Here is a 27989-nt window from a genome sequence, read left to right on the forward strand (position 1 = left end):
ACATTTTATATGTGTTCTTGGCATGTTTGAGCTTCAACAGAGGCATGCATGTACGGTGATTTTCTTTTGTTATAATTTGATTTTCTTCTTGCCTTGTCAAGGTTCCCAAGGTATTATAGTATATTCTAGAGGATAAAAAGGTTTCCAAGGCATCCATATGGAATAAATTGTTGAAGGAAATTTATTTGGTAATTGTATGTTGTCTTTCTGCACAGTAAGTTTTGTCCTCTTGAGAAAAGGTTAACTCATTCAGTCTGTGAGTGAATATTGGCCAAATAATTTTAACAAAGGATTTGATCAACTTGTTTGTGTTAGAGGATACATGTAACCTTGTATGTATGCTGACCATTACCTGGCACCTAGGTATGGCTTTAATGTGTTCTCACATTCATGGGCTTTTCTAGAGAGGCTGTCACATAATTGGGAGTTACATTTCTGCCGATAGATTTAATACCACTAACAAACATGCAATGGAATATGAACACTTACAGAAGGTCTTATTGCCTAAGGTGTTTGATAAAACAATTCTTTGGAGGAGCTTCACAATTGGGAGTTCCAGTAACTTCTTGAAAACAAGAGAGTAGTATTATAATCTGTGCAGTCCTTTAGTTATACAAAGATGTTGGTCAGGAAGCTGCTTTCCATCCAGTCCAGTCATTTAGTAGTAGTCTGAACCTGTCCCACAGTTATTGAGAGCCAATTGCTGTTGGTGATGAAACAGCCTCCATGCTCTTGTGAAAGTGATAAATTAACAAAGGATAAACATATAATTCAAAAATATCCTGAATCAATATCTTTGTTGAATTTATCTGACATTTTGAAATTAAAGATAATTTGCAGCTAAACAAGTTGAATGGTTAGCTTAAGATACCTTTTACAACTGGCCTTGAGGGAATGCAATTCAACCATACTAATTGCTCTTACCTTTTCCATAATTTCCTTAATAAATCATTGAAGTCAATTTTTCATGAAAAAAAAACCTAGGTGATACTTCTATTAAAGCCGTTTATGATCAACTGTACTTGTCTCCTGTTAAATATTCACAAAATTTTTCACACTTCCATAAAACTAGTATTTCGTAGCTTATATACTTAATTTATCTTAAAAACAATGAAAACCTTTAAACAAGTACAGAAAATTTTTCTGAGATTTATTATTCTCAAACCTACATGAATCTAGAATATACAGTTTTTTAAACCATTAATATAAAAACAATACTTTTTAATAATTAAAAATTAACAAAAATCAATATTTAAGATTATTCATACAATTCCAGTAATTTATGAGGACAATGAAATATAATTTATAAGTAGTTTTAAAAATGTACTAAACCATACAACCTCCTCACTGAAATATTGTAATAATCATTGTCAGATAAGAGAAAACCATAATATTTTCACATTAAATCCTTACTTAATTTTAGACATACTTCAACAGAGGAAAAACTGCCATTTTCAGCGATTAAAGAATTTAAATAAAATAATTTAGACTAAGGACTTATCTCAAAAGCTAAGATATAAATTCTTCACTGTCCAAAATTGATAACGCTTCCTCTGGATTCTGAAGGGGAATGACACCAAATTGTAATTCTTGTCAAACTGCAGGTCACAATGATGGCACATGAAACACAAGAACAACCATTTAAATTGCCACTTCATTTCTTCTCAAACACACACTCCATACTACAGCATACCTACACTTCACATAGTCCCATTCCAGACCATTACAAGATTCAATGAAGTCTCTTCTCTTACAGTTGTGACATTGTTTTGAATCACAGGAATGATAAATTTTGACTAAAGCTACCCATCTAACTAGAAATATCAATAATTAAATTTAACAATTCACCAATAACATTTTTTCATTGCAAAGTAAAGATTTACCATGGGTCCACTATACATATAAACCTCAAGATTTACCATGGGTCCACTGTACATATAAACCTAAGTGTCAAACAATTTTTCTATCATGTAATACAATAAACCAGTAACCGAATAATACTGAACTTGATCCTCACATTATTCTGTCAACTTCATTATTAAGTATTTTCATATTTTATGGTAAATCCAGTATACAAATTCAATTTAAATTCAGAGATACAAAATTTCCATTAAATGGATTGTTTTAAATTTTTGTGAATAGCAAATGCATTTAGAAGTGCTGTGATAGATTTCTAATACTGTACAGAGTAGTCTTTTAAATTCTTAATTATGAAATATTAAGTATTTAAAAACCCTATTGCTTACCAACTTATAACTCCTAGTCTAAACTTACCAACTTCATCAATTCAAAGCAGCATCTCAAATGCTAATGAACCAACAAAAGGTTACCAAACAAAGTGGCAAACTGTTCCAAATTCTCAAACAACTCTCCTGGTATATTGATGAGCGGGGGGGGAGACTACTCGCCTTTTGTACCTCTGACTTCACCTTGTTCCCTTTGCTGAAAAATATAAAATATATTTTATTTTATTTATCATTATGTAATGCATTAAAAATAATTTCATACATATGCATTAAAAAATTTTTTAGAATAAATTTTAGGAGGCTCACTTAGCTATCTAGAAGCACCAGACGCATTCAATAATGCGCTAGTTTTAAACTATAAAATGAGTGTTACACCGTTCAAACAAGCACCCAAAGAGGAATATAATTTTTCATACATTAATTGCACTTTATATCGATGGCAAGGAATGAACAGTGTTACCAGCCAATTGCATCGTTCTGGCTCCATACTCGGTCGGTCCGTATGGTGGAACGGGATATGGGAACACTGTTTGTCCGTCAGACAGTGCCTGCTAGTGTGGACAAGGCCTAAGACCACATAAGGACTCCACCTCAACATTCGCTGTACAAAGCAACTGTTATGTCTATTCAAAGTAAGTCTAGCTTCAGTTCAAAATATGCACTCGCAATAAATCTTCCCCAAACTCTTCTATTAAAGCTGAAAATGTTGAGCTATCTCTGACTAGTTAAAGCCATGAGAACGTCAGTCGGCAAATACACAAATTCATCCAGTAAGAACAATAATTAGATCATCTATTTTGAGGCACTTCTTAAGTCGTCCTCAACTGCTGCTGGCTAATTAAGATCAATGTTTCTTACAACAATGTTTTGCAACAAGAGTTTTTATAAAAACCCATTAATCAATCTTCAGTGCCCTTCTCCCCCCTCCAGGTGGAGAATGGCAACAGGGTGTTGGCAAGCATTCAGTGGACTGATCTGGACATGAACAACTCTTCAAATCCATGTTACTGGGTTAGTTTCAAACAGATTTAAGGCAAAGTACTGGTAATGGATTTGTAAAGAATTCTGGCAGAGACTGCAAGAGATTGCAAATTAAGTCTTAGCTAAAATGTGTTGGGAAGTCTAATCACACCATGGGAAATTGCTGAGAGGTGCCACCTACAAGCTGAAGAATAAAAATACAAATTTTAATCAATCTGTATTATAGTTATTCATAACTAACAAACCTTCAGTCTTAACAATGGGATAACCTTCTTGCACCAGCTGGAAACTGGTTAAACGCAATCAAAATTGTAAAGCAAGGAATCTGAGGCATCTGGCAACTCATGTGTATATGAGGTGGAAGCTGGTCACCGACCATACACAGAACCCCATGACACGCCAGTCTTTCCCCCAACCCAGGAAAGTAGGAGCGGCTAAAGGTGGGCAGTAAACATTAAGACCTTGGGTTTGTTAACTATGAAAAATACAATTAAAAATTTGTCATTTGTTCATATGCAGAACAAATCTTTGGTCTAAACAATAGGATAGACTTATTCTTGGAGGGAGGTACAAGTACACTACAGGCTGGGAGTTTAACCCACTGGACCATCCTTCCTAGAAGAACACGTTCTAAAGAAGGGGGTCCAAGCCTGTGAGAGAAGAGAATTCGATATCCAAAAACTCGGCCGTCTGGGTTGAAATACAATTACATATGACCAGGCTCATTGTATTCCAGGAACAAAAGAAAACTGCCTGTTGAAGACAGCTTTAATAAAGGGGAGAAAAAATTGGATTAAAGGCAATCACAAGAGAGATGAAACTTGGGAATTCAGGCAATTTGCTCAAGACAAGAAAGAAAGAATTTTATGTCTTACCTAGTAATGGGAAACCAATGAAAATGCATCAATTATGATGAAGACAGTGCTTTATAAAACATATCTTTTGCCTAAAAAATAAACATACCTTATCTAACTCCTCTTTCGTCTTGTCTTCCAGCTGTCTAATGTCATCCATTGTCATTCCATGCCATCTGTCCATCCAACAAAACACTTGCCTGAAGAAAAGAACATTGGGTAAAAATTAGTTTCCTAACTGTTCCTATTCCCTGCCTTGTCAACTGGGATTCATGACAATGTACAAACTCAGTATTAGAGGACATGTACAATCAATAAAATAAAGCAAATGTTGTAATATGAAAGTTAATTGAATATATTTTCACAAAACAAAAATAATGTCCAAAATAAGAGTAAAAAGATCAATTATTTCAAGCAGCAACTAAATATTTTTAGATGACCAGTTACTGAAAATTTTTCCTAAAGTAACTGTACCTAGTTTAAAAGATAATAATCTCCCCAAATTAAAAACCTTTGTTGGGGTTGTTTTTAATGAGCCTTTTCCACCCGTTTCCATTTTTTCCTTCTCCCTTTGTTTACTCCATTACACTAACAGACATTTCCCCTCCTTCCCTCTCCCTTTATACAATACTGTCTGCAATGCGACTTATGTGCACGTCCTTCTTAGGAAGCTGTCAATATGTTGTTTGTCAAACAGCAGCAATAAAGTGAAAGGGCACTGATGTAGACAATGATTACCCTTCATATTTCAATTTATATTTTTTTTCTTTTACAAAAGCAGAAGTGAAAATATCCATCATGAAGGTATCACACAAAACAAGGGAATAAAAAAAAAACTTTACTAGGCAGTCCTCGGTTATCGGCGATCTTGGCTACTGGCGATCCGATTTTATGGAACTTAGTCTAGTGGCATAAAATATGATATTGTTATGATACAATAAAGTTTTATGCATACTTACCTGGCAGGTATATATATAGCTGTATTTTCTGAAGTCCGACAGAATTTAAAAAACTTCCGACACACGCAGTGGTCGGCCAGGTGGTTAGTACCCATTCCCGCCGCTGGGAGGCGGGTATCAGGAACCATTCCCATTTTCTATTCATAATTTTTATTTCCACTGTCCCCTGAGGGAGGTGGGTGGGTACTTGAATATATATATATCTGCCAGTTAAGTATGAACAAACTTTATTGTATCATAACAATATCTTTTGCTCATGAACTTACCTGTCCGATATATATATATAGTTGAACCCCACCGTTGGAGGTGGGAAGGGACAGAATAGAAGGATTTTGGGACACAAATGCATGCAGATGATTTACATCTTGGTTCCACCTGTTAGCATAGCCGACTTCGTGATTACTGTCACCCAAGTCTGCTTCTGCTTTACTAGAGTTGCCAGCGAGGTAGAGACCTATAAAGCTGGTGCACTCCAGATGATCTGTCAACGGGGGCGTGACCACAATGTGACTAGACCATATTGACCATACCATGAGGGCTAAGAAGTAAATAAATATATATATATATTAATATATATCACCACCTGACCAACCTAGCCAAAGTTAATGTGTGTTAACTAAGGCTTCAGAGTTAAGAAGTCGCCGTTGTCAGCGACTCCACAACTAAATTAAGAGCTCTTCCTAACCATTTTCTACAGGATAGGATGAGTAGTACTTCTTGCCCCCAAGATTGTGTCTGCAGACACGTATGGCCCTAGCGAGCAGCAGATCTCATATGCCATCTTCACATCTCGCAGGGAGTGTGAAGTGAACCCAGAGTTTGCTTCGCTAAAACATGGTACTCAGGATGTTGCTGAGTGCCATGCTCTGTTGAAATGCTTCCGAGGCCGCGCCCTCACCTCGTGAGCATTCGATAAAAAGCTTTTCAAATCTTTGTGCAAACACAATGAAGGAGCATTTTTTGAAAGAACTCCTTAACCCTAAAACCAGGGTGTACTTCGATATGGGCAAGTCTGGTCTTTTTTCGGAACACTGCAGATTGCCCGACTGACTTCGACTTTCTTGATTTTAAGTAGATAAAACTTGAGAGACCTGACAGGGCACAGGACTCTCTCTGGCTCCTGCCCACTAACTTGTGCCATCCTTGCTTCCAAGATCCTGGCCCAAGGACAAAAAGGGTTTCCATTCTTAGGCCATAACGAAAGGCTTAGAGAGCACACCTCCTTGTGTTCTCTAAAGCCAAAACTTGTGACGATGGCTTAAAATCTCACTAACCCTCTTTGTCGTATCTAGGGTGGTTAGAAGAAGGCCTTCCTGATCACATACAAGAAGTTAACAGGCAGGAGAGGTTCGAATGCTTTGACATCAAGAACTTCAGACTACGTCTAAGTTCCATATTGAAAGCTTCGATCCGGAAATGCAGTCTGTACTAAAGTCAGGTGAACGACCAGTTGACCAGTCAGACGAATCAAGGACAGCAAGGCTGTACCCTGAAGACCAAAAGGCACTATTCTTAGCTGAAGGATGAGTGTCTGGACTGCCTGGGCGATTCAATCTAAGCAAACCTTGGGGGTGTATCAACGCAACCCAACGTCGTCCGCAATCGACTTCGTCAATAAGAAACTCAGGGCTACTATATGTCGCCTGATCTCGCACGAGTGTCTGACTCCGAGAAAACAGGCGAGACAAAAGTAGATGGTGAGCTAGAATCGAGATTCCACAGACCTCAATGATCGTGAAGGTCTTTGTTGTTTGACAGATGCAAATCTGTCAAACAACATTCTCTGTTGTCTGTTCGCACTGGCAGAATTTTCAAAACTCTCGGCAACCGCTAGACCACTGGTAGTTCAGGTGATCTCCCCCACGTTCCCGTGGCGCTGGTACTTGGAACTATTCCCGTTTTCCTCAGATTTTCTCTGAACCCGTCTCCTGAGGGGAGGAGGGTGGGAATTTAATTTAATTATATATACCTGCCAGGTAAGTATGCATAAAACTTTATTGTATCATAACAATATCATTTTTATGCATGACACTTACCTGGCAGGTATATATATAGCTGATTGACACATTTGGAGGTGGGTCACAGACAGCAACATCGTCATAATTCAAAAATTAACTAATTTTTAAAATTATTTATTAAGTTCCTTACCTGCTAAGGTAGCTGACTTCGTAGGTCCTGCCTCTTAGCCTGCTAAACCTTAGTAGCTCTCAACTAGGATGTGACCTGTTTGTTGAGAAAGCTAATAACAAGGGTCTGACAACTGGACGGGACCAATTTGTTGACAGGAAACCCTAGCCCTCTCTTACCAGGGGCATTCATGCTAGGATAAGTTAGACCACCTGAACCACACACAAAGCTAACGTAACACATTACACTTCACATACTGAAGAGGAAATAACCCTCTCAGACAACCAAAAAGAACACCACTTAATTAAAATACCTAGCATGTTAGTAATCTATCGTTGCTGCCGTCGATCGAGACGATTCGTACGGACTTTTGCAATCCTGTAACGAACCTCTAGATGATCGTTACATTCTACGCCTGTTGTTATAATAGGCTCTTTCTCGTAAACTCGAGCAGGGACCGAGAGAAGATACTTCTTAAGATATGAGAGAGCTGTGGAATATCAGAGTTGATGTGGACCACTGGTTCCAAAAACTCGTTTCGAGGACTGGAGGGACGACCGAATTGCATTTACTTCTTTCAGATTAAGATCCAGGACATCTGAAACACTATCCAGATGTCCGGCACCTTCTTTCTATCATGACGCACTGAGAGATGTTCAGAATAATTCCTAGATCTTGAATAATATTTCAGTTTCCCGGTAGGAAAAAACTGTGGTCTGAATTGCAGTCTATTCGGGGAAACAAACTTCTTCAGGAAGGAAATGGTCCCCAGCAAGCTCATCCATTCCCTCCCCGAGTATGCTTACTTCCCTATAAGGCTGCGCTTTGCCTAAGCAGGAGAGCATATAAAAGTGCAATGTTGCGGTAGACTCGTAGTTCTATACCGTGCGGTAACGAGCACCGAAAGGATTAAGAGATAACTCTGTTGAACATAGTAAGGCAAAACTAATGCAACGTTTATTCATTCACGTAAGAAATCCCCTCAATCTTAGGCTAAAGTCCGTGATTGTAGGACAGAGATACAGTTAGTCAGTTCAATCCCGCAGGAGAGACGTAACCGCCAGCACAGAGATACGGTTAGTCAGTCAATTCCCGCAGGAGAGAGACGTAACCTAACAGGCCTGACAGCGCACGATCTGTTACTGGCTCGGTTGGAAGTTTGGAACTTGGACAGTCAGACACAGCAGCAGCCAGCAGCTTACGAACGTCGTCTCTTAACTTTATGTCTGGGTTGCCAGCTACCCTATTCTACGAAGAAATAGGTCCGTTATTTTTTGAACAAAAAGAGACTCTCAAGCTGGTATATTTAAGCGAAACAGAAAACGCTAAATATATAGATGCGTTTGTGTCGTCAGAACACTACCATACAACGGTAAAAGATAAATCGGAAACTCCTGGAAGGCTGCAGGGAGTGACGATTAAATGTCCTTAAAATAGTAGACAATAGACCTCTCGGTTGCCATCCGAAGAGGTAACTACAGCAAGCGTGTATGACTTGAACCAACCAGTAGTAAAATAACGCAAGGCAAAAAATTTTATTATATCACAATAAAGTTTGTTCATACTTACCTGGCAGACATATATATAGCTGAATTCGGAAATACAGCTACATACTATCTGACAGGCAAGTTTCATGAACAAAACTTAGAGAATCGAAGCAGACAGCTCAAGCTTCTTAAGATACTGGACATAAGCGTTCATTGACGTAGTCTACAAGTCTATTTCTTGTACGAGTCTGCGAATGAGGAAGGAGAGCTCTTCCGAACCTTGTCCTTATTCGCTTACGCAATATCAAGTTAATGAGATGTTTGTCAATGAGAACTAACCCATTAACGGTACAGAGAGATATTTTGTCAATGAGGGAGACCCACTTACTTGACAAAACGATAGTATATTGTCAATGGGGGAAAGTCACTGAATTGACAAAACGTAATCCAGGAAGTCGAGCCTTTTATTTTTCGATTCCCGTCTCAAACAAGGAAGGGACAAGAATCCTGTTAAGAGACTGGGCTTACGGTAGGTAGAACGATGATGCTCAATCGGCATGGAAGTCTCGACTAGAAACTAACAAAATCTATCATCTGAAAAACCCTTTCAGATGGTCTAAAAAGCTTCAAATTTATTGGCAGTATGGCAAAGGAAGTCCTGTCTTGCGCTTTCCTGAAGAGCGTCCTTTTGACGAGTGCCTTTGCAAGAATCCTACTGAACGTTGCCGAAAATCCTGACGTTCAGGACGTCGAGCCTTTACATAACCCGTAACTGTCTTATCTCAAAGTCTTGACTGAGGTAGAGAAAACGAGATCTTCCCTTGAGCTTTCCTTAACTCCATCCACCTTTGCGAAAAGCAATATAATATTGACAGAGACCTCTTGAATTCACGAAACCCGAGGTCTTGCTGGGTTTCGAAGACGAAGTTCTGTTCACTTTCTTGAGGCTCAAATCTTAAACAAGAGCTTGAAGAGTTCAACAGAAACGTTCTTCTGTGCGCGCTCAGCGTCCACTGGCGAGGACGCTCGTGGGACGCCGGCGTCCACAGGTGAGTGCGTCCATCCGAGCGTCCTGTTCAAGCGATCGTCCAAATAAGCGTGCAGAAAAGCGTCACGCTCCTGACAGGCGTCAAAACAAGCGAGAGAAACTGCCTTCTTTTTCCTATTTCTTGGTGGAAAGAAGTACACGTGATCAGGCAACTTTCGCCTTCTTACTTCTCACAGAAACACATAACGAGGGAGAAGGGACGTGAAGCGTCCTCTTCTATAAAGCTTCTTAGAGGGCGCGAGTCCTTCCGAGAGCTCCAACCCTTGTGCGGGGAGGACGCCTCGGAGGACGAGAGAAGCAATCCTTCAGGATTCGTGCATGTGCACGCACTTTGGCAGTCTGGGGATTTTTCATCAGAAACTGCCGAAGGCACGCCAGATCGGTGGGGTTCCCTGTAACCCTCCTTCGGCTTTCGACATGCCCTCTCCCTTGGTTCTGGGAGTTCGACAGAGGTCTAGACCTAGAGGCGTTATAAGGCCGATCTGACGCACCCTCCACTACACAAGGGGCACTGTCACTGCACTTAGCCACTTCACTATTGCTCTCTAAAGCAAGCACTTTCGATTCTAAGTTACGAATCGAAATAGTATAAGAGAAAGGGCAATAACCTCTACAGACACTGTTTTAGGGCCCGAAGGCAACATTACAGGGTTAGGCGTAACAAAAACAGAAGTAGAACTCTTCACAACAATGAAGGAGAGCGATCACCTCTCGCAGACATAGTCATAACCCGTAGGCCATACTACAGCGTTAGGCAAAATAAAGTCTACCGGAAGGTTAGCAGTATCACTACCCTGACTTTCGTAATTGATTAATTGCGTACATACTAAACAAACTTTTTCCTTACGGAATTAGACACGTTTACTGATTAATTGCGTACATACGAATCATACTTTTTCCTTACGGAAATAGACATGTTTACTGATTAATTGCGCCCCCCAAGTGCGGAACTACCGAAGCTTTCGGTAGCCACACCCTCCCATCTTTGCAGACACCACCCTCTGAAACTAGCCTAACTAGATTCAGATATCTTATGCAAAAATGAATCAAATTCAAATCAATTTAAGATAGCGTATGCCTAGCCACAAATCCAAGTAAATAAATTAAAAGACAATTAGGATACTTAGCGGCAAATGAAGTTTCCAAAATCCTAAGCCGGAGGTACTGAAAACAGGTGTTTTCAGTACCGGCGACAGAAAATTTATGAATAGAAAATGGGAATGGTTCCTGATACCCGCCTCCCAGCGGCGGGAATGGGTACTAAACACCTGGCCGACCACTGCGCGTGTGTCGGAAGTTTTTTAAATTCTGTCGGACTTCAGAAAATACAGCTATATATATACCTGCCAGGTAAGTGTCATGCATAAAACTGTGATTTATGGTGCCATAACTGGCCAACTTTCGGTTATCAACACCATAAGGGGCTGATAACAGAGTTATGGCACCACAACATAGCTAACAGGGGCGCCATTAACCGAAACTTGGCACCATAAATTGGTTAATGGCAGATTTCACTTACCAGCACCCTGCTGAGAATGGAATCCACCCCCCCCCCCCCCCCCCAACAAATAACTGGGGACTGCCTACTTTATACTAGGGAAAATATTATGAAGGTAGTGACTAATGCAGAGATGAAATATCTAACATACATACCTATGGAAGTTAGTAAACAGTCTACGTTCTATATCTTGAATAAATTTCTCAACACGGGTCTGCAAACCGAACCACTTGAATTCACAAGTTACAAGTTTGTAGCAGGTCATCACTGGATCACACTGGAAAAATAAAAAAAAGTCATACTAATGATTTTAATATAGAATTTCTACTGTCAAAATCTCAACCCCTTAGATCTTAAGGATTTGGGTTTTCATAAGATACGAGTATTTATTGCAAACACTTCTGAAGCCATTAGTCGGTCGTTAAACGGTTAACTACAGCTAAACCCTACTAATCTAATTCACACACTTAACTACACAACTTTCAATCGTCTGAAATTGATCAAAAGTGTATTCAAATCATCATAGTAAACCCAACATAGCCCAAAATACCATATAAGATATTTTTTCTTTATTAAATAAATATGTAATACAAAGGGTACCAACAAACAGAAAAGACATGCTAATCACATTCTCTAATTACTTTCAAAAAGTAATATCCAATAAGCAAAAGTGTATGTAAGGAAAACTGTCACTGAATAATCAAGTAAAACTAATGATTGAATGAAGCAAAACTGACTGAGTTCTTGAGTTTAACTAGAAAAGAATACAAGAGCATCCGGATTTAGACTACGGCAGATGACATGACTGATGGATAGGAAGTACAAATAAAGACAGCTGGGTGTAAAAAGTATTTTGTTACAGGAGTTTTTGTGGATTGGTAGGTAAAGAGAGGACCATTTATAAATGCTTTAGATGAACCTTAGACAACTGATAAGCAATCTAATGTGGAGCTTGTTGAAGATCCAAAATATGTACATAACCTACTGATCTGGTATGAAAGTAGGTCTTGTTTTAAGGCTGTTAAATATTTAAGTAGATGAAATATGGAGTGATAAATGAGCAAAATCACAGCTGCAGGAATAAGGAATGTGTATACACAAATCCAATTCTGATATAGGAAAAAAAAAAAATTCCCACTCCTAAACTGTGTTTGGCACAAATTCCAGATTTTCTGGAACAAAGATGCTAGACTCCAGTGAATTTCTTGTTTAAGTGTTACTAGTAGTACTGAAAAATTCTTGTTGCTGTTGTTGCATACCTTATCATCACATCAATGCCAGTTAAAAATCAAGAATAAACCTTCTCATCACATCAATGCCAGTTAAAAATCACGAATAAACCTTATCATCACATCAATGCCAGTTAAAAATCACAAATTAAGTAAAAATTGCTGACTACAGTATGTATAAGGAAAACATTAACAAGTATCAAAGGAATTAAGCTTATTTAAATAAAACTTCCACTTCATATCCTTTCAACTTTTTGTTTGGATTGAATTAATCTAACCAAATTATCTAATTGCCTCTTTCCATAAACAAGTTAATTACCAAAGGTTTTACTCTATATAACTAGACCGTACAGCTAAAAATCAGTCATGGTTCAATCTACTGATAAATTACTAAGAACAAATACCTTTTTCCACCACTCAGGGCCAACTAAAGGGCCTCGACCTGTCTTCTGTGACTGAAATTTTGTAGGATCTTCATCAGCTTTGTAGTCTGAAGTTCTTACAGTATCATTTGATATATCTATAGGTACAACTTCTCGTAGCTTAAGTTTCTCTCCTGATAGTTCATGAGCCTGAAATATTCCAAGAAGGTCACAAGAAAGTACTGGAACTAATCATGGCCACATAACACAACCCACTGTTTCAAATATTTTTCTCAAAGACCAGTATAACACAATAAAACAAGCTTGATAATGGTTCTGAATGCCAATTATGTGAAACCACCAAGATGTTGATTAATCTCCCTTGACAATAAAAAAACATGCATGTGTAGTTCACTAAATACTACTCCACACCAATTAAAAATATGAGCACAAAACATTTGACCAAGGAATGCTTATCAATATTTTAAGGCACCAGCACCTCTTTTTAGTGGTAAACCCCAAAGTGCAGGAGCCTTATTATTTCAAGTAGTTAACCTGGATAAGATTATGTCATGAAGGGACTATGTAGTCTTATAATTCCATTCCTTAGAAATCACACAATACACACATTAAATAACTGGGATTCAGAGAGCATTTTTTTATTCGATTTGTCAGACTTGACATTTGCAGTTAGTTTAAATTGGAAGATACATAGTGAGTTATTCATTAATTACAAACTGGTCAATTGAAATGTGTGCCCAAAGCTTCAATTAACTTCACAGAACAAAAATGCAATCATGCAATTTCCTCTCAGTATTAAATGTTATGCAGTGGAAGCTCTACTTCTACTGATAACATATTCCAAGATCTAACATCTCAAGCCACTCGACGCACTGAACACCAATTGGGCTCAACTTAGGTTTATTTTTCCATTGAAGTGAGCCAGACAGGCATGGCTGCATAAATCAAGCCATTACCATACTGAATTCTCGTAATGAACACTTCTATAATGGCGAGTTTAAACACCTCTTTAACCCTTTATAATTTTGGGCGAGTCCAAAAAGTCATCTGTGCCAAATTAAACACTGACCAATTATGCAAATGGCAATATTTCTTTTATTGCTTGTTGTGAATAGATTTAATGAAATAAATTAGTTTGGTAAAATTGCAAAAAAACAAACAGGAAGGAATTTAAAAGTGACACAGTTTGCTAAAACACTTGGCTGACGACATCAGAATTTCAAAGGTTGGGAACAGGATGATGCTATCATTTGAAATCATCAGAATCTCAGTTGAACAAGGCAGGTGAAATTGAACACTGATGGCTTTCAAGCTTAGTTTTGAAGGGGTTTCCTTCTAATTTTTATATGATGTTTTCCAAACAACGCTTAAAATACAGGTAGGGAAACAAAGTTTTTACTTTAAAACCTCATGAAATTTAGTTTGTGCAACTCCCAAGATTAATATTTTATGATTTTATATTTACTGAAATCTTCAACTGTCCCCTCATCTTGCTGACAATTTGAATGTTGGGTTTATGGGTGATTTTACCATTATGTTGCACCTCCAACAGTAGCAGTAATTTCTTCATTGGATTTGGTCTCATAACCAGTCACCATGGCTGGCATCCAATATTCAAGAAAATCATCTTTATGACCAGGGTTACAGCATCCTTGTTAACTTTGACCAGAACCTGATTTAGTGCAGTTGTCTGGTTTAACTACTTAACAATAATAATAAACTTCCATTTCCTGCGAACATCCACTCTGACTTGTAAAAGTTCAACAGCCTGTCTTGAAGAAATATGACAACTAACTGCAGACTAAACAGCTCCTGAATCCACAATACAATCCAACCAATCAAATTATAAATTTCTGCAAAGAGATACGTACTACAATGTAAAAAGTGACGAGCAAGTACAAAGAAATAAACTGTATTTACACAAAATGAAAAAAAGAAATTTGAAGATAGAGAGGGTGCAGCAATTGTCTGTCTACCCAAAGAAGGCATTTTGCCATACAGAAAAGTAATGTTTTATATTGTATGAACATAAAAACTATAAGTTATCACATGCACAAATTTTCATATCAGTCCATCAAAAATTAATAGTATATTAACCCTTAAACGCCGAAGCGGTATTTTAAAAATTATCTCCCGTATGCCGGTGGCGTTCGCGAGTGAGCGCCGAAGCAGAAAAATGTTTTTTTTTTTTTTTTTTAAATCACAGCAAGCTTAGTTTTCAAGATTAAGAGTTCATTTTTGGCTCCTTTTTTTGTCATTGCCTGAAGTTTAGTATGCAACCATCAGAAATGAAAAAAAAAAAAATCATATATAAAAATTGGGATATATGACAGCACGAAAAAAAAATTTCATATATAATTGTATACAAATCGCACTGTGAGCAAAACAGTTAAAGCTAACGAGTTAATTTTTTTTCGTTGTATTGTACACTAAATTGCGATCATTTTTAGTATATAACACATTGTAAAACAATCAAGGCAACGCAGAGAAAATATCACAAAATGATGCATGAATTCGTAACAAGCGGACTTTAAAAAAAAAGCAGTTTTCAACAATTCGCCATAAATCGAAATATTGTGCTAGAGACTTCCCGTTTGTTGCAAAATGAAGGTAATTGATTGAATATTACTAGACTATAAGTGTTGTAGCTTACAATTGCAGTTTTCGACCATTTCGGTCGGAGTTAAAGTTGACCAAAGGACGAATTTTTTCTATTTATCATTACTTATATGAAAATATTTCAAAACTGATAAAAGCTACAACCATGGGTTGTTTTTTGTTGTATTCTACATGAAATTGCACACATTTTCATATATAAAACTTTATGTAACGGCTAATTTAAAATGGTGCAAACATTACGACAATCGGACGAAAAAATTTCTGATTTTTTTTGGAAGAGTTACCGCGCAGACGCAAGGAAAAAGTTTATTTCATAAATTCACCATAAATCGAAATATTGTGCTAGAGACTTCCAATTTGTTGCAAAATAAAGGTATATGATTGAATATTACTAGAATACAATAGTTTTAGCTTACAATTATTTTTTTTTACCATTTCGGTCAAGTCAAAGTTGACCGAAGGTTGAAATTTTGGCACTTATTATTTATATGAAAATATTTCAAAACTGATAAAAGCTACAACCATGGGTTGTTTTTGGTTGTATTCTACATGAAATTGCACACATTTTCATATATAAAACTTTATGTAACAGCTAATTTAAAATGGTGCAAACATTACAACAATCGGCCGAAAAAATTTCTGATTTTTTCGGAAGAGTTACCGCGTGGACGTAAGGAATTTTTTTTTTTTTCATAAATTCACCATAAATCGGTGCTAGAGACTTCCAATTTGTTGCAAAATAAAGGTAAATGATTGAATATTACTAGAATGTAAGAGTTTTAGCTTACAATTGCGTTTTTCGACCATTTTGGTCGAGTCAAAGTTGACCGAAGGTTGATATTTTGGCACTTATCGTTATTTATATGAAAATATTTCAAAACAGATAAAAGCTACAACCATGAGTTGATTTTTGTTGTATTCTACATGAAATTGTGCACATTTTCATATATAATACTCCATGTAACGACTAATGTAAAATGGTGCAAAAATTATGTCAAAGTGACGAAATAATTTCCGAGATGTGTCGCTGATGCATTTTAGTGCGAGAAGAAAGAAATTCGCGCTTGCGCGCCTGGGTAATGATTGTAAACAAAACAACACCTTGATCCCTGAGCTCCCAGCATCCCCCAAGGTGCGTGATTCAAAAGTTTTCACCTAGTAGGCCTATAACTATTTTTCTGCGAATTTAAAAAAAAAACCTTTTCTTTCGTCGACGTACCATACGTCGGTTCGGCACCTGACAAGACAATTTTCGTCGACGTTTAATACGTCCAATCGGCGTTAAAGGGTTAAAAAAGAAAGCCCAAGAAACCAAGACTACCATGCAACACTTCATATCTCAGTGGTCTCGATTTTAACTAGTCAAGAAAATTAAAATAAGGTTCAAGGAGGACTGTCTCATAAGGCTTATTTGTAACTTTTCAATTGTTTGGGTACTGTTATACTCAGGAATAACCATAACCAGCAGCAAGTACTTGACATCTACTCTAGTAAGTTTATGAAGCAGACATTTTAGCTAATAACCTTTCATTTTTCATGCTGTACTTATCAACATAATTATTTCTCAACACACAATGTTCCATATTACATCAAAGATTAAAAACGAGGAATGAAAAATATGGAAGACTCACATTTTCCATGGTCCCTGTGTCTGGAGCATGAAGTGTCTCAATGGATATGAAAAAGTTTTTCTTCATATAACCAGGATTCTGCCATGCAAAAGGGAAGTAGTGGGAAAAAGATAACACAGTAACAAGTTAAAAGATTCATACATACTAAGTTTAGAGGATCAGCAATGATGTTCCTGACACCAATCAAGTTAGGTCTCCCAGATTATTTTTAATGATTATTATATATTATGCCTCTAGATCTTCTTGAAGACGAGTATTTTTATCTGAACTAAGCTCATAACCAAATACATTTTTTTAAACAATTCATTTTCAATACAATCCAACCAATCAAATTAGCCAAAATTTATTGGTCTTTAACCTTAGACAAGATATTTCCAAACCCAAAGCAGACTGACTACTGGCCGATAAGCCATACCGCATTTGTGCCCATGGATCTTGAAATCTAATTAAGAATGATCCTTAATTCTTGTGCCTTAAAATATGGTCAGAAGAAATCAATTATGAAAATCTTTTTATATTTATTTGACTATCAAACCCATCATTTACATTAGCAATAATTACAATGTAAGGAGGGAAGACTGGGTACCTGAAAAAATTGTGTTATGTGTTGACTGAAAGATCCAGCTGAAAAGCTCATGGTCTTGGGATTAGCATAGCAAAGAATCAAAGACCAAAGCCAAGAGTGTCAAAACCTTGTACCTGCTATAAAAATAGTGTTTATAGCACTCTGATGTGGAGTAACTAAGAGTAGAGGTCTATGCCTATAAAACACAGCAGTTGCACATTTCTGACAACTCCCAACTAGGAAGCCAATCACAAAATACACAGCAAGACTAAAAAGGACAAACATCTGCTTACCTGAGACAGTCTCTGTGTTAAGTGTCAAAAGGATCGAAATACAGAGCCTGAATAAATTGTATGTGCTGTCTCCCTTGAATGGGGTCTTTTCCAAGCCAATAAGACAAACTGATCTATCAATGTCATACCCTACGGCCTAAAAAAAAGTATTGAAGCAAATACCTGCAAAAGTGGCAGAATTGCATGCAAGTTCAATTTACTTTATTTTTCTGAGAAGGTTTTCTAATGAAAAGAGATGGTCATACTATGATCATTCTAGCATCTTGGCAACATAAAATCCGGCTAAGAGGATGCAATTCCTAACAGGTTTGAAAACAAGGCAGCTGAAAGTTTTGCATTCATAAGGAAGCCTGGCCAGCTGCACAACAGGAAGGCAAGTTTCTTTAGGGACTGCAAAGGTTGGGAAGCCCAAGATGACATCAAAGCATCTCCAGCCAATTGAAAAAAGGTCTCTTATTGCCTCTTAGCTAGAATGACAAGGTTAAATCTTGTTCTTTGATGCACTTTAAAGAGGTTCTATAATAATACCCAATGACAGTCCCTTGTGACCTTGAGACAGCCCTATCTGAAAGGGATTCTCCTGTACTGACCATCTACCACTTCTCTTTAAAAGAAGTGAAGTCCTTCAAGATAGGATCCAGCTTCCAGTTACAAAAACATAGATTGTTCTTAACTATTGGGGAAACAATAATGACAACCATGTGGCTCCTACATTGCAGTTTTAACTCTAAAATCCTGATTATCTTAGTCACAAAAAAGGGAAAACCTCTCAAACTACTGCAAAGAGCAGTAACCACCCTACTCCCAGTAGAGGCACCCAGGCAAGCAGACCATCTCACCCAGGAGTAAGGGACATGAAGAGCTTATAATTCAATTCAACCAATGAAAACTCAGAACAGGATTATCCACAAGAATGGACACCACATGAAGAAGAGACTAATATCAGAAAGCAAAGTACTTGTAGTCAGTTGCAGCTATGATTTGACCAATGGACTATCAAATTTAGCATAGGCTATCTACAAAGGCTGGAGTAAGCTAATTGTTTCAGCTGATGACAAAATATTGTAATTCATTTCATGCTGGTTTCCATGGGGCTAGGCAAATATGAGAGAGATAATTTACTTTTATCTTCCAGGTTGTTTACTTTTAGCTTCCAGTTACCAAATGAAATAAATTTACCTAAATAAAGGTAAAGATGATTTACAGTGTGTAATGTATAGAAGAATGGGGGGGTATACACTATATTATTCACCCTTTATTATGTGGAGAAGTATACACTATATTATTTACCCTTTATCATGTGGGGTATATACTATATTTAAACTTTATTATGTGGGTTATAGACTATATTATTCACCCTTTATTATGTGTGGTATAAAAATATTATTCACCCTTTATTATGGGGGTATACACTATTATTCACCCTTTATGTATTGTCATTTTATATACAGGATTTGAATCTACGAAGGTACGCTTGTAACAAAACCACCTCATAGGATATGTCAAATCCAAACTGTACAATATTTGAGTAGAGAAAGGCAGAGATATGGTAATTGACAGCCACCAACAAAGCACACAAACAGGCAAAATTTTTTTGTAATGACTATTTCACAGACATGCTGCAGTCTCCCTGCACCTGAGCAAAAGAGAAATTATGAAAATTGAAATAACCAATGAATTAATACAAAAAGGAAATAAATTAATTCTCAGACCAAGTACATTTAGGAAACGACTTGGTAACAAGATGGTACATACACAAGAGTTGAGGTTCTTTCCTGACTGACCCAAAGTCTGTGGAAACATATGAACAGTATTGCCAGTCAGTCAATGTACAATTTTCTGCTTTAGGTTTGGAAATGAGTATATCTATGATTTGTGGAGAGACAAATCAGGGCTTATGTAAATGATAGGTTTGTAAGTTTAACTATTTTGAACATAATAGTTACAACAACATTTCTTAAATGTATCTGTATTTACACGCTAGCCTACCGATGTTAGATTTTTAAAATGCAATGCTGACAGACATTCTAAAACTTACATATGACTTGTCTTTAGTTGTTTGTTTAGCTTTGGGTGCAATTTTAGTGTCCCTGAATTTTGTACATCTTAATAATAAAATTTCCATCTATATCTTCTGCAATTTCTGTGTAAATTTATGTATCCTGTTTCCCTTGACAATTCGCCAAGCCTCGAGTCTACACCACTGCCTGGTGCAACTCTTGTGACTGATAATAGGAGTTAGAATCTTGAGTCATTACTAACCTTCACCGTGAAATAATTTACATGAGCTCTGGGTTTCACATTACTGCAGTTTATAATATTCATGATAAAAATACTCATCCAGTGAAGCTAAGATGTATAACCACAAGGCTAACTGATTTAAATGATGCAGTTAATACAAACACAATGAAAATTGTCAGAGAAGTTAATAGTAGGTTATATACATAAGGTCTGCAGAGAAAGTTTATCGTACCACACACTGGTTAAACGGCTGAAAAGGAAAAAATTGAGGAACAGCCGAGTCGCATCATGCTGCATTTCAAATTTGGGATGCCACTCACATTCTCCATTTCACCCTCTCCGGGAGCATGAAGTGTCTCTACAGAGATGACAAAGGCTTCTTTCATGTATCCCGGATTCTGAAAGGTAACTAATGATTATGACAGCTTCCTATCTCTACTGAACACTTTCGTCTCACTTCACCAATATAGTAGTATAAAAAACATTCCAGAATAGTGTCCAGTCCAATCAAGTACATGAAAAATCTACACACAGGCCAATTAAAATACTCATATTGTAAATCTAAACATTGAAAAGTTAGCTTAACTATTTTACCAAACTTTTAATAACGCTCTACAAATAAAATGTTAGCCCACATTGATTTTGCTTCCGACACACATTCCACGATGAGATCATGACATTGTTAGAAGCTAAATACAGTAATCCCCCTATTATTTGCTTTTAAACTACCCATGCTTTGCACACATCAGCACATTTTCCAGGCCCCATCTACAGTGTGAAACCTCTTTAGAGGTTTACACGACAAATTTGCATTAACTTCAAACAAGACTAAATTCCTAAAAGTAATTATTGTGGGTCCCTCTCAAGCTTATGTTTCCATGCTGCTCTCTGAATAAGTGGTAATGGAGTCAAGAAACAAAAGTGTGCACGATGAAGTCTATAAAACTATATAAAAAAATTAGAGAATTTCTAGTACTAACAACTACTGCTTAACTAGACAATCTCCTTCAATACTGTATGTATACATATAAACTAATTAACCTAATGTGTTTTGCTCTATCAAGTCTTCCTTTTCATTCTTACCTTTTTTACTTCGAATTATCTACTCATAATTTTATCATCAAGCATTCTTACTATGCAATTCACACAAAAATCCCTAGAAAAACATGGATACAGTACCAGAAAGGAGTTATAAAAACCTACACTATATCCACTGAAAACTAACCTGATGAACACTGCATAGGCTAGCAAGGATGTTTTAGAGAGGAGGAAGAGTTGAAACTTTTTTGGAAGGTTTTGGTGGTGATTGATAAATGCACTAGTATGCCTTGCGTATAAACTCCAGTACATAATTGAGAAGGCAAAAGCATGGCTGTTGTAAGGTATAATTATCATTTAGTTTGTATTGGACGTTATTTCTTACATATCTTACTCACATTTACTTAGCTTTTGAAAAGCAAGCACCATTGTCTACAGTTGTGGAACTAGAATGGTTCCCTGCCTAGAGCATTAACACACTGTGCAGCTGCTTTTCATTAACTCAGATGAATACGGTTCAGTATCAACAAAAATATAAAAAAGCATTCACTGCTTACTAATATGCATTCGGTATGATATACTGTATACATATACGTATACAGCATGTTGGTATCTTATGTGAATAAAAGAAAAACCTCAACTTCTGCAAGGACTAACAAAGCATGACCCAATTATGACTACTATATATATCAAATGTTCCCAAGTACATGTCCCACCCATCTTCAAATAAAAGACCATGATGGTTTAACCCATCTTCAAATAAAAGATCATGATGGTTTAACCAATCTTCAAATAAAAGACCATGATGGTTTAACCCATCTTCAAATAAAAGACCATGATGGTTTAACCCATCTTCAAATAAAAGATCATGATGGTTCAACAAATGATGTGAAGGATGAGAAAAAGAATTGGGTATAGAAGTAGCAGAACCCTAAACCTTTGTGTTGATCAGTGTATAAAACAAAAATTTGTTTTTACTAGATCTTTATACTGGTGTATTTTTTAATTCTGTAGAATCTAGGTTTTACTTAGTTAAAAGTGCGCCTATGAAAAAAGTTGGCCAAGTCTAGCGCAAGGTTACCCTAGAATTTGGAGTGCCCTAGCACAGTTTACATTTTATCTACATTTCACAGGAATACACACCCAAGTAGGCCTATATGTGCAAATAATAGAGGTGTTACAGTAATTTACTTGATATTCCTCTGCTGTATAGTAGCATGCAATTATTACGACCCTTATTCAAAGTATGCTGTACAGACAAATATGAAATCAGGCAAAATCTCCCGGACAAAATAAATTACTACGCAAAATATGATTATGATTGCAAGACAACTCTGCCAGTAGCTAAAAAACAAAATATTTGCTACCATTAAAATTCAATTTACAGGCAGTCTCCGGTTATCGGCAGACTTGGTTATTGGTGATGAGGTTTTATGGCACTTGTCTAGTGCCATAAAATTGGCAATTTATGGTCCCATAGCGGGACAGGTTCTAGTTATTGGCACCATAAGCGCAATCAATCAAAAAGTTTCGGTTAATGGCGGTTTTCGCTTATCGGCAGACCGCCGGGAATAGAACCCCTGCCCATAACTGGGGACTGCCTGTACAAAGTATGTACGTATAGTAATCCCTTGATAACGTTAAAGTGCAATTTTAGCATAAAAAATGCATAAAAAAGGGCATTTCACAAATCTTAAAACTATCAATTTCTGTTCAAGGCCATTGTAGAAACATAGAAAATGAAACCAGGAACCAACTTTGGAAAGTTCACATTACTAACCGTAATAATAGTCCTACAATAAGGGTACGCATTCCAGGCCTCCTCATGAACCTCCAAAGATCCCTCAGGTGCTAATAGTCGGATGAATGATGGAACTTTGCTGAAACAAAGTGAAAAAACCTTCAAGAAACTCCATAGGTAGACATGAACCACAACAATGACAGAAGAAAAAAAACTATCATCAGTAAACCGAGATTTCACAAATTCCTACCTTTCCCATTTGTATTGAACTGCAGTCTCACTTAGCATCAAATAAACATCAATAATCTTGCTTGTTTGATTTACAGTAACAAGAAACAGTGGCAGAACCAATACATTCTTACTGACTTTAAGAAAGTTTCTCTAAAAATGCTGTAAAATGCTGGTAAGTGGTGGCCAGAATTATGCTGTGCTTGCTAGCCAAGTGGTGCCTTCATCAGTAACTTAAAAAGGCACTACTGACAATAGATGCTTTGCCACTGAATTCTTAGTACTGTGAGCTGACAGCTTCACATCAAACAGTAAACATTGAGAGCCGAGGAGCAAGTCCTTTTCTGTGTTGATAAAAACTGTGCAGATAATATTTCCAAACCACGACAGCTTATATTATTGTTTGCAACCCTTAAGACAAAAATATAGGATGTACAACACTAGAATTGTGTGAATTCTGCTTTTCATTCAATGTACTACATCCAAACAAATGACCGACATATATAGTTAGATGCTACTTTGATGATGATGAAAAGTAACAATTATAGATGATACAAAGCCATACTAGTATGTCATAAACAAACTTACCTTTTAAGATGATATATTTTATACGTGTATTGTCCTTTACTATATCTATCCCCTAAAAGGGGGTAATTTTCAAATGGCTCATTCTTAAGGACCTCAACGCCCTCTCCGCCACCAGTTTCATTTTTACTTGCCTCTGCTACACTATAAAGCTGTGCCACTTGATACTGCAAGGGTACAAAAATAGGATACAGTGTAATAACTAAATATTATTCATTTACAGTTGTACAATTACCAATTCATTCACAATCCATGAAATTGAAGATACACAGCACAAATTGGCAAACTAAATGGCAACAAGCTATACACAAACTACACTAATTATAAGAATAGTGACTGATCAATCACATGGTCTTCATAAGGAATATCTTATGTCAAATCACTTCATTCCAGGGTGAGTAACTTACCTCCTCAACTGTCAGTGGCAGAACAACCCGGCTGAAAAGTACATAAAATCCCCATTACTCAGTCTGTTTAATTATACTGAATAAGTCAACACATTCAAAAACTCACACAACCTTTCAACTTGATATGTCATCATCGTCGCCTCAAAACACTGCAGTGCAATGAGACAACTGCATCACTGAATATTTCTTCTACTCTGATAAAATGCACTGGTAACATAATTTAAAAAAAGACAAATCTTTTTAAAACAACTGACTTTTCTAGAGATGAAAGTGAATAGTCCCTTGGGTGGTGGTAGGAATTACAGAAAAGTCTTGCTTGACACCTCTGTCAGGTATGATTAAGTACCAAATAGTTTGGACATTTTCAAGTCACTGGCTCACCATTTTTGAACTTGGTAAGCTATACATCTGCATCATTGTATATGCTGCAAAATCCTGCACTTTACCTTTGTAGCAATTATTAAGAAGCCTATTTTCTTTGAGACAAAGCACATGAAGGGTTCAAGCATATACTTTTCTCTGTTAAGATACTTAGATTTAAATGTAAAGCAGGGGTTGGACTGGCCCTCTGAAGGTGGGAAAAACTGTGTCCACTTTGGTTTTTATGAGACATCTTTTGGCATTGACAATGAGAGTATCCAGGATTGGATTCCATTAGCATAGGGGGGATAACACATAATATTGTTAGTAAACTTGCATAAAGTCTATACTATGGAAATTTGCTGTGAACTTCATGATATCCCAGGAATTTTAGTGCTTTGGTGCGGCCATGGATTCACCTTGGATATTGGGCTTTGGAAAAATCTTGCTCAGAATTTTCCTTGTCAAGGGTGACAACAGCACCATATGCTGTCCCTAATCAATAAGTTTAGGTGAAAAATTGGCAGAGGAACTGAATGGTTAATAACTGAGTTCACAGGCAGTCTGGGTGATCTGTACAAAGGAGGTTAGGTCAAAGGAAAGGCTACGAAAGGATGGAGGAACAATGCGAAGAGAAATTTCATTGGAGAAGGAAGAACTTGAGGGACAAGTCGTCAAAAGTTTCTCTGATATTCCAATAATGGCATACCCTCTCATTTAACAGGTGAGAGAGAACACTGTTTTGATGATCAAGTAGGTATTGGGTTCCTCTTGCACAATTTCCCCCAACCTCATGATGGCAAGGGAAAGGGACGTGAAATTTATTTACAGCCTTCGCAAATTATGGGTTTCATTAATATGTTTTGTTTGTTTGCTTGTTGTATGGTGTTTTTACGTTGCATGGAACCAGTGGTTATTCAGCAACGGGACCAACGGCTTTACATGACTTCCAAACCACGTCGAGAGTGAACTTCTATTACCAGAAATACACATCTCTCACTCCTCAATGGAATGGCCAGGAAACAAACTCGCGACCACCGAGGTGGGACGCTAACACCACCAACCACGCCACTGATGCGCTTTTTTTCATTATGTGTAGTCATCAACATTTCAATCAAAGAAATAATACAGTCCCATACTTAATTCAGGCATCTCTTAAACTCTTACCTACAGATTGGTATACTATTCTGGTTTCATTACCAAACACCGATGAGGAGCGAAGGTCTTGAAGTTAACAAGATCCAACTCGTCCATGGAAAATGTGAAGTTAGTGGGCTTCCTGGCAATAGTCTGCACCAATTAGTTTTATGGTGGCAATGAAAATGTGCCATAAAAGATTTATTATGCCTTTTTTTAAATTTTGGTGGCCAGGCATGCTGCTATGGAAAAGATTTCAATTTGTTAAGAAACTAATTCCAAGTTCCATTAAGCTCAGTGACTATTGTTCCTCACTGACTAAGTTTGGGTACAAGTAGGCTAAATGCAATTTGAAATTTGCAGCATTTCCTTGATTCTGATAAAACGAGTAAAAAAGATACGCCCAAATTTCTTTGGCACAATCGAGCTTTCTGAACAGCACATATAATGCTGTACGAGCTGTGGCTCATGAAACTTTCAACATAAAAATCTGCAGCCCTCTAGCCATAGTAAATTCCAAGATCAGAGGGGGCAGAAAAAGTGGCGACATAAAAACTGTGGATGGGAAAAAGTATGGACAGACAGACAAAGCCATCTCAATAGTTGTCAGTTACAGAAAACTAAAATACCAGCACATGGAATCTCTGGAAATATATTAGTTCAACATTCTGGTTTTCAATCACATCACTCAAACATCAGATGGCAGCCTATTGCCCTGGGGTAGAAATGTGACACTGATAGTAGGCTAATGGAGTTTTCTTACCATTCAATCTATCTGGGTTCTATTTTCAAAATACTAAAACAGGTTAGTAAAGCACAGGAGGGAGAGCTTTCAGTCCAAGATAAGTTAGAACTTGGTGCCACAGTCTGGATAGCAGGATTTGAGGCATCCCTACAGCTTAGGGGTCCTAATTCACTGCATTACGTCTAAGTCAAGATCAGCATACAGATTTATTGTATACGTAGTACCTATTCATTGAATCATGGAAAACAATGTAAAAAAAATTATAAGTTCATCTGTTTACAGAAGCAGATTGCATAAAAAGAAAAAATACCTAGGGTAAATGACCGAGCGGCCACCAATCCTGGAAAGCAGCCACCTTCCCGAAAAAGTGCTTGAATGAACTGCCATGAGCATCAGTCAAGATGGCTGCGTTCTGAGAGAGGTGGCCACTAGGTCATTTACTCTGAGTAAAGGGGGAACGTAAAAACAGGCACGTCCTTAGGGGTATGGCCCCGTAGAATTTTTTTTAAATCGTAAATTTCCGCTTCTATAAACAGATAAACCGACTTTTTTTTAACCGATTAAAAGTGGCTTCTAAAGAGCAGGACCCATGCTACGTTCTTACCTGGGGTCATCCTACCTTAGGGGTCCAAATTCAATAAATTTCATTACTGAGATTTATCAAATACCTATTCACTAAATCATGGAAAACAATGAAAAAACGAGCAGCTTACTATCAGCTTACAGGAGCAGAGATGATTTAGATGTAGACTTATTTTAGTGTTCCAAAACTTCTTGTCCCCCCCCCCCCCCCCCCCCACCTCAATAATCACGGTTCCTCACTGGGGAATGTAGGGCTTCAAGAACGGACTCGCGACGGAAATGGGCGTGAAAAATTCATAAAAAAAATATTTACCATGACAAAATAACCTTTGACCCGAATAACATACCCCAGTCTAATTAGACAGGTCAGTCTACCCTGGGCCAAACTAGACTAGGTATACGGCTGGGGCATACTAGGCTACCTACTAGCTAACCTGTTGCTGCCTACCTATATATACCAGCCGTTCACATTAAAGGGCGCCACGAGACGCCCTCGACCTCTTATATATATTAAAACTGCCCCAAAAAAACCTTCACCGTCCTTAGGGTCACAGGGTGGGCGAAGAGTCCCCCCCACCTAGAGGGGGGGGTCCAGGGTTTTGATAAACAACAGGACCAGCTATCCTGACCGAAGAAGAACGAACCCCATTTCACCCAACTCAATATATCCGCCCGATACGCCCTCCTTCACCGTTCACGCCCACATCCTCGAACGCGCGGGCGCCCCTCGGGCCGAAATGAAGGGCGTGCGACACGACCCGACCTCGGGGACGTCCGTTTCACTTACAATTCCTTGACGAGCATTTCACCTGGGTTCTTTAACCACACATGGGGTGTTTCTGACTGACACTGGTTATTACGTCACTGCTGCAGGTTATGGGTGGACAGTCACGGCGACCGAAGAACTTCAAGTCGAGTGAGTCCCGGTCGGCTGCTCTAGAAAGGTTGGCAACGATGAGACACCAGAGCCATCTATCAACGGCGACGGCAGGTGTGGGACGTCGA

At 37.6% G+C, this 27989-nt stretch overlaps 1 protein-coding gene across 4 annotated transcripts; it reads right to left on the reverse strand.

Moving 5' to 3' along the window:
• Positions 1-1133: 1133 nt before the first annotated feature.
• LOC135213678 (phosphatidylinositol transfer protein beta isoform-like) lies at positions 1134-27931 on the reverse strand. 4 transcript variants are annotated; one of them, XM_064247751.1, is made up of 10 exons: positions 27772-27931; positions 24161-24191; positions 23757-23920; positions 22980-23079; positions 20482-20559; positions 17063-17140; positions 12834-13001; positions 11356-11477; positions 4191-4281; positions 1134-2442 (listed from the first exon to the last, which is right to left on the reverse strand). In XM_064247751.1, exons 1-10 carry the CDS (start codon positions 27786-27788, stop codon positions 2401-2403), a joined length of 891 nt encoding a protein of 296 aa, XP_064103821.1. In that variant the 5' UTR covers positions 27789-27931; the 3' UTR covers positions 1134-2400. The 4 variants fall into 4 exon arrangements, with proteins under 4 accessions (XP_064103821.1, XP_064103817.1, XP_064103816.1 ...); XM_064247747.1 differs by lacking the exon at positions 17063-17140 and having other exon boundaries at positions 27772-27930; XM_064247746.1 differs by lacking the exon at positions 20482-20559 and having other exon boundaries at positions 27772-27929.
• Between the last annotated feature and the right edge of the window lie 58 nt (positions 27932-27989).

This window comes from Macrobrachium nipponense, chromosome 43 (genome assembly GCF_015104395.2).
Source record: "Macrobrachium nipponense isolate FS-2020 chromosome 43, ASM1510439v2, whole genome shotgun sequence".
Taxonomy (NCBI): domain Eukaryota; kingdom Metazoa; phylum Arthropoda; class Malacostraca; order Decapoda; family Palaemonidae; genus Macrobrachium; species Macrobrachium nipponense.

Excerpts from the sequence above, each read along its gene's own strand:
- LOC135213678 (XM_064247751.1), bottom strand. Across the intron at positions 23,921-24,160 it reads TGCCACTGACAGTTGAGGAG|TATCAAGTGGCACAGCTTTA; the intron begins GTAAGTTACTCA and ends GTACCCTTGCAG. Across the intron at positions 20,560-22,979 it reads ATTGTAGGACTATTATTACG|AATCCGGGATACATGAAAGA; the intron begins GTTAGTAATGTG and ends GTTACCTTTCAG.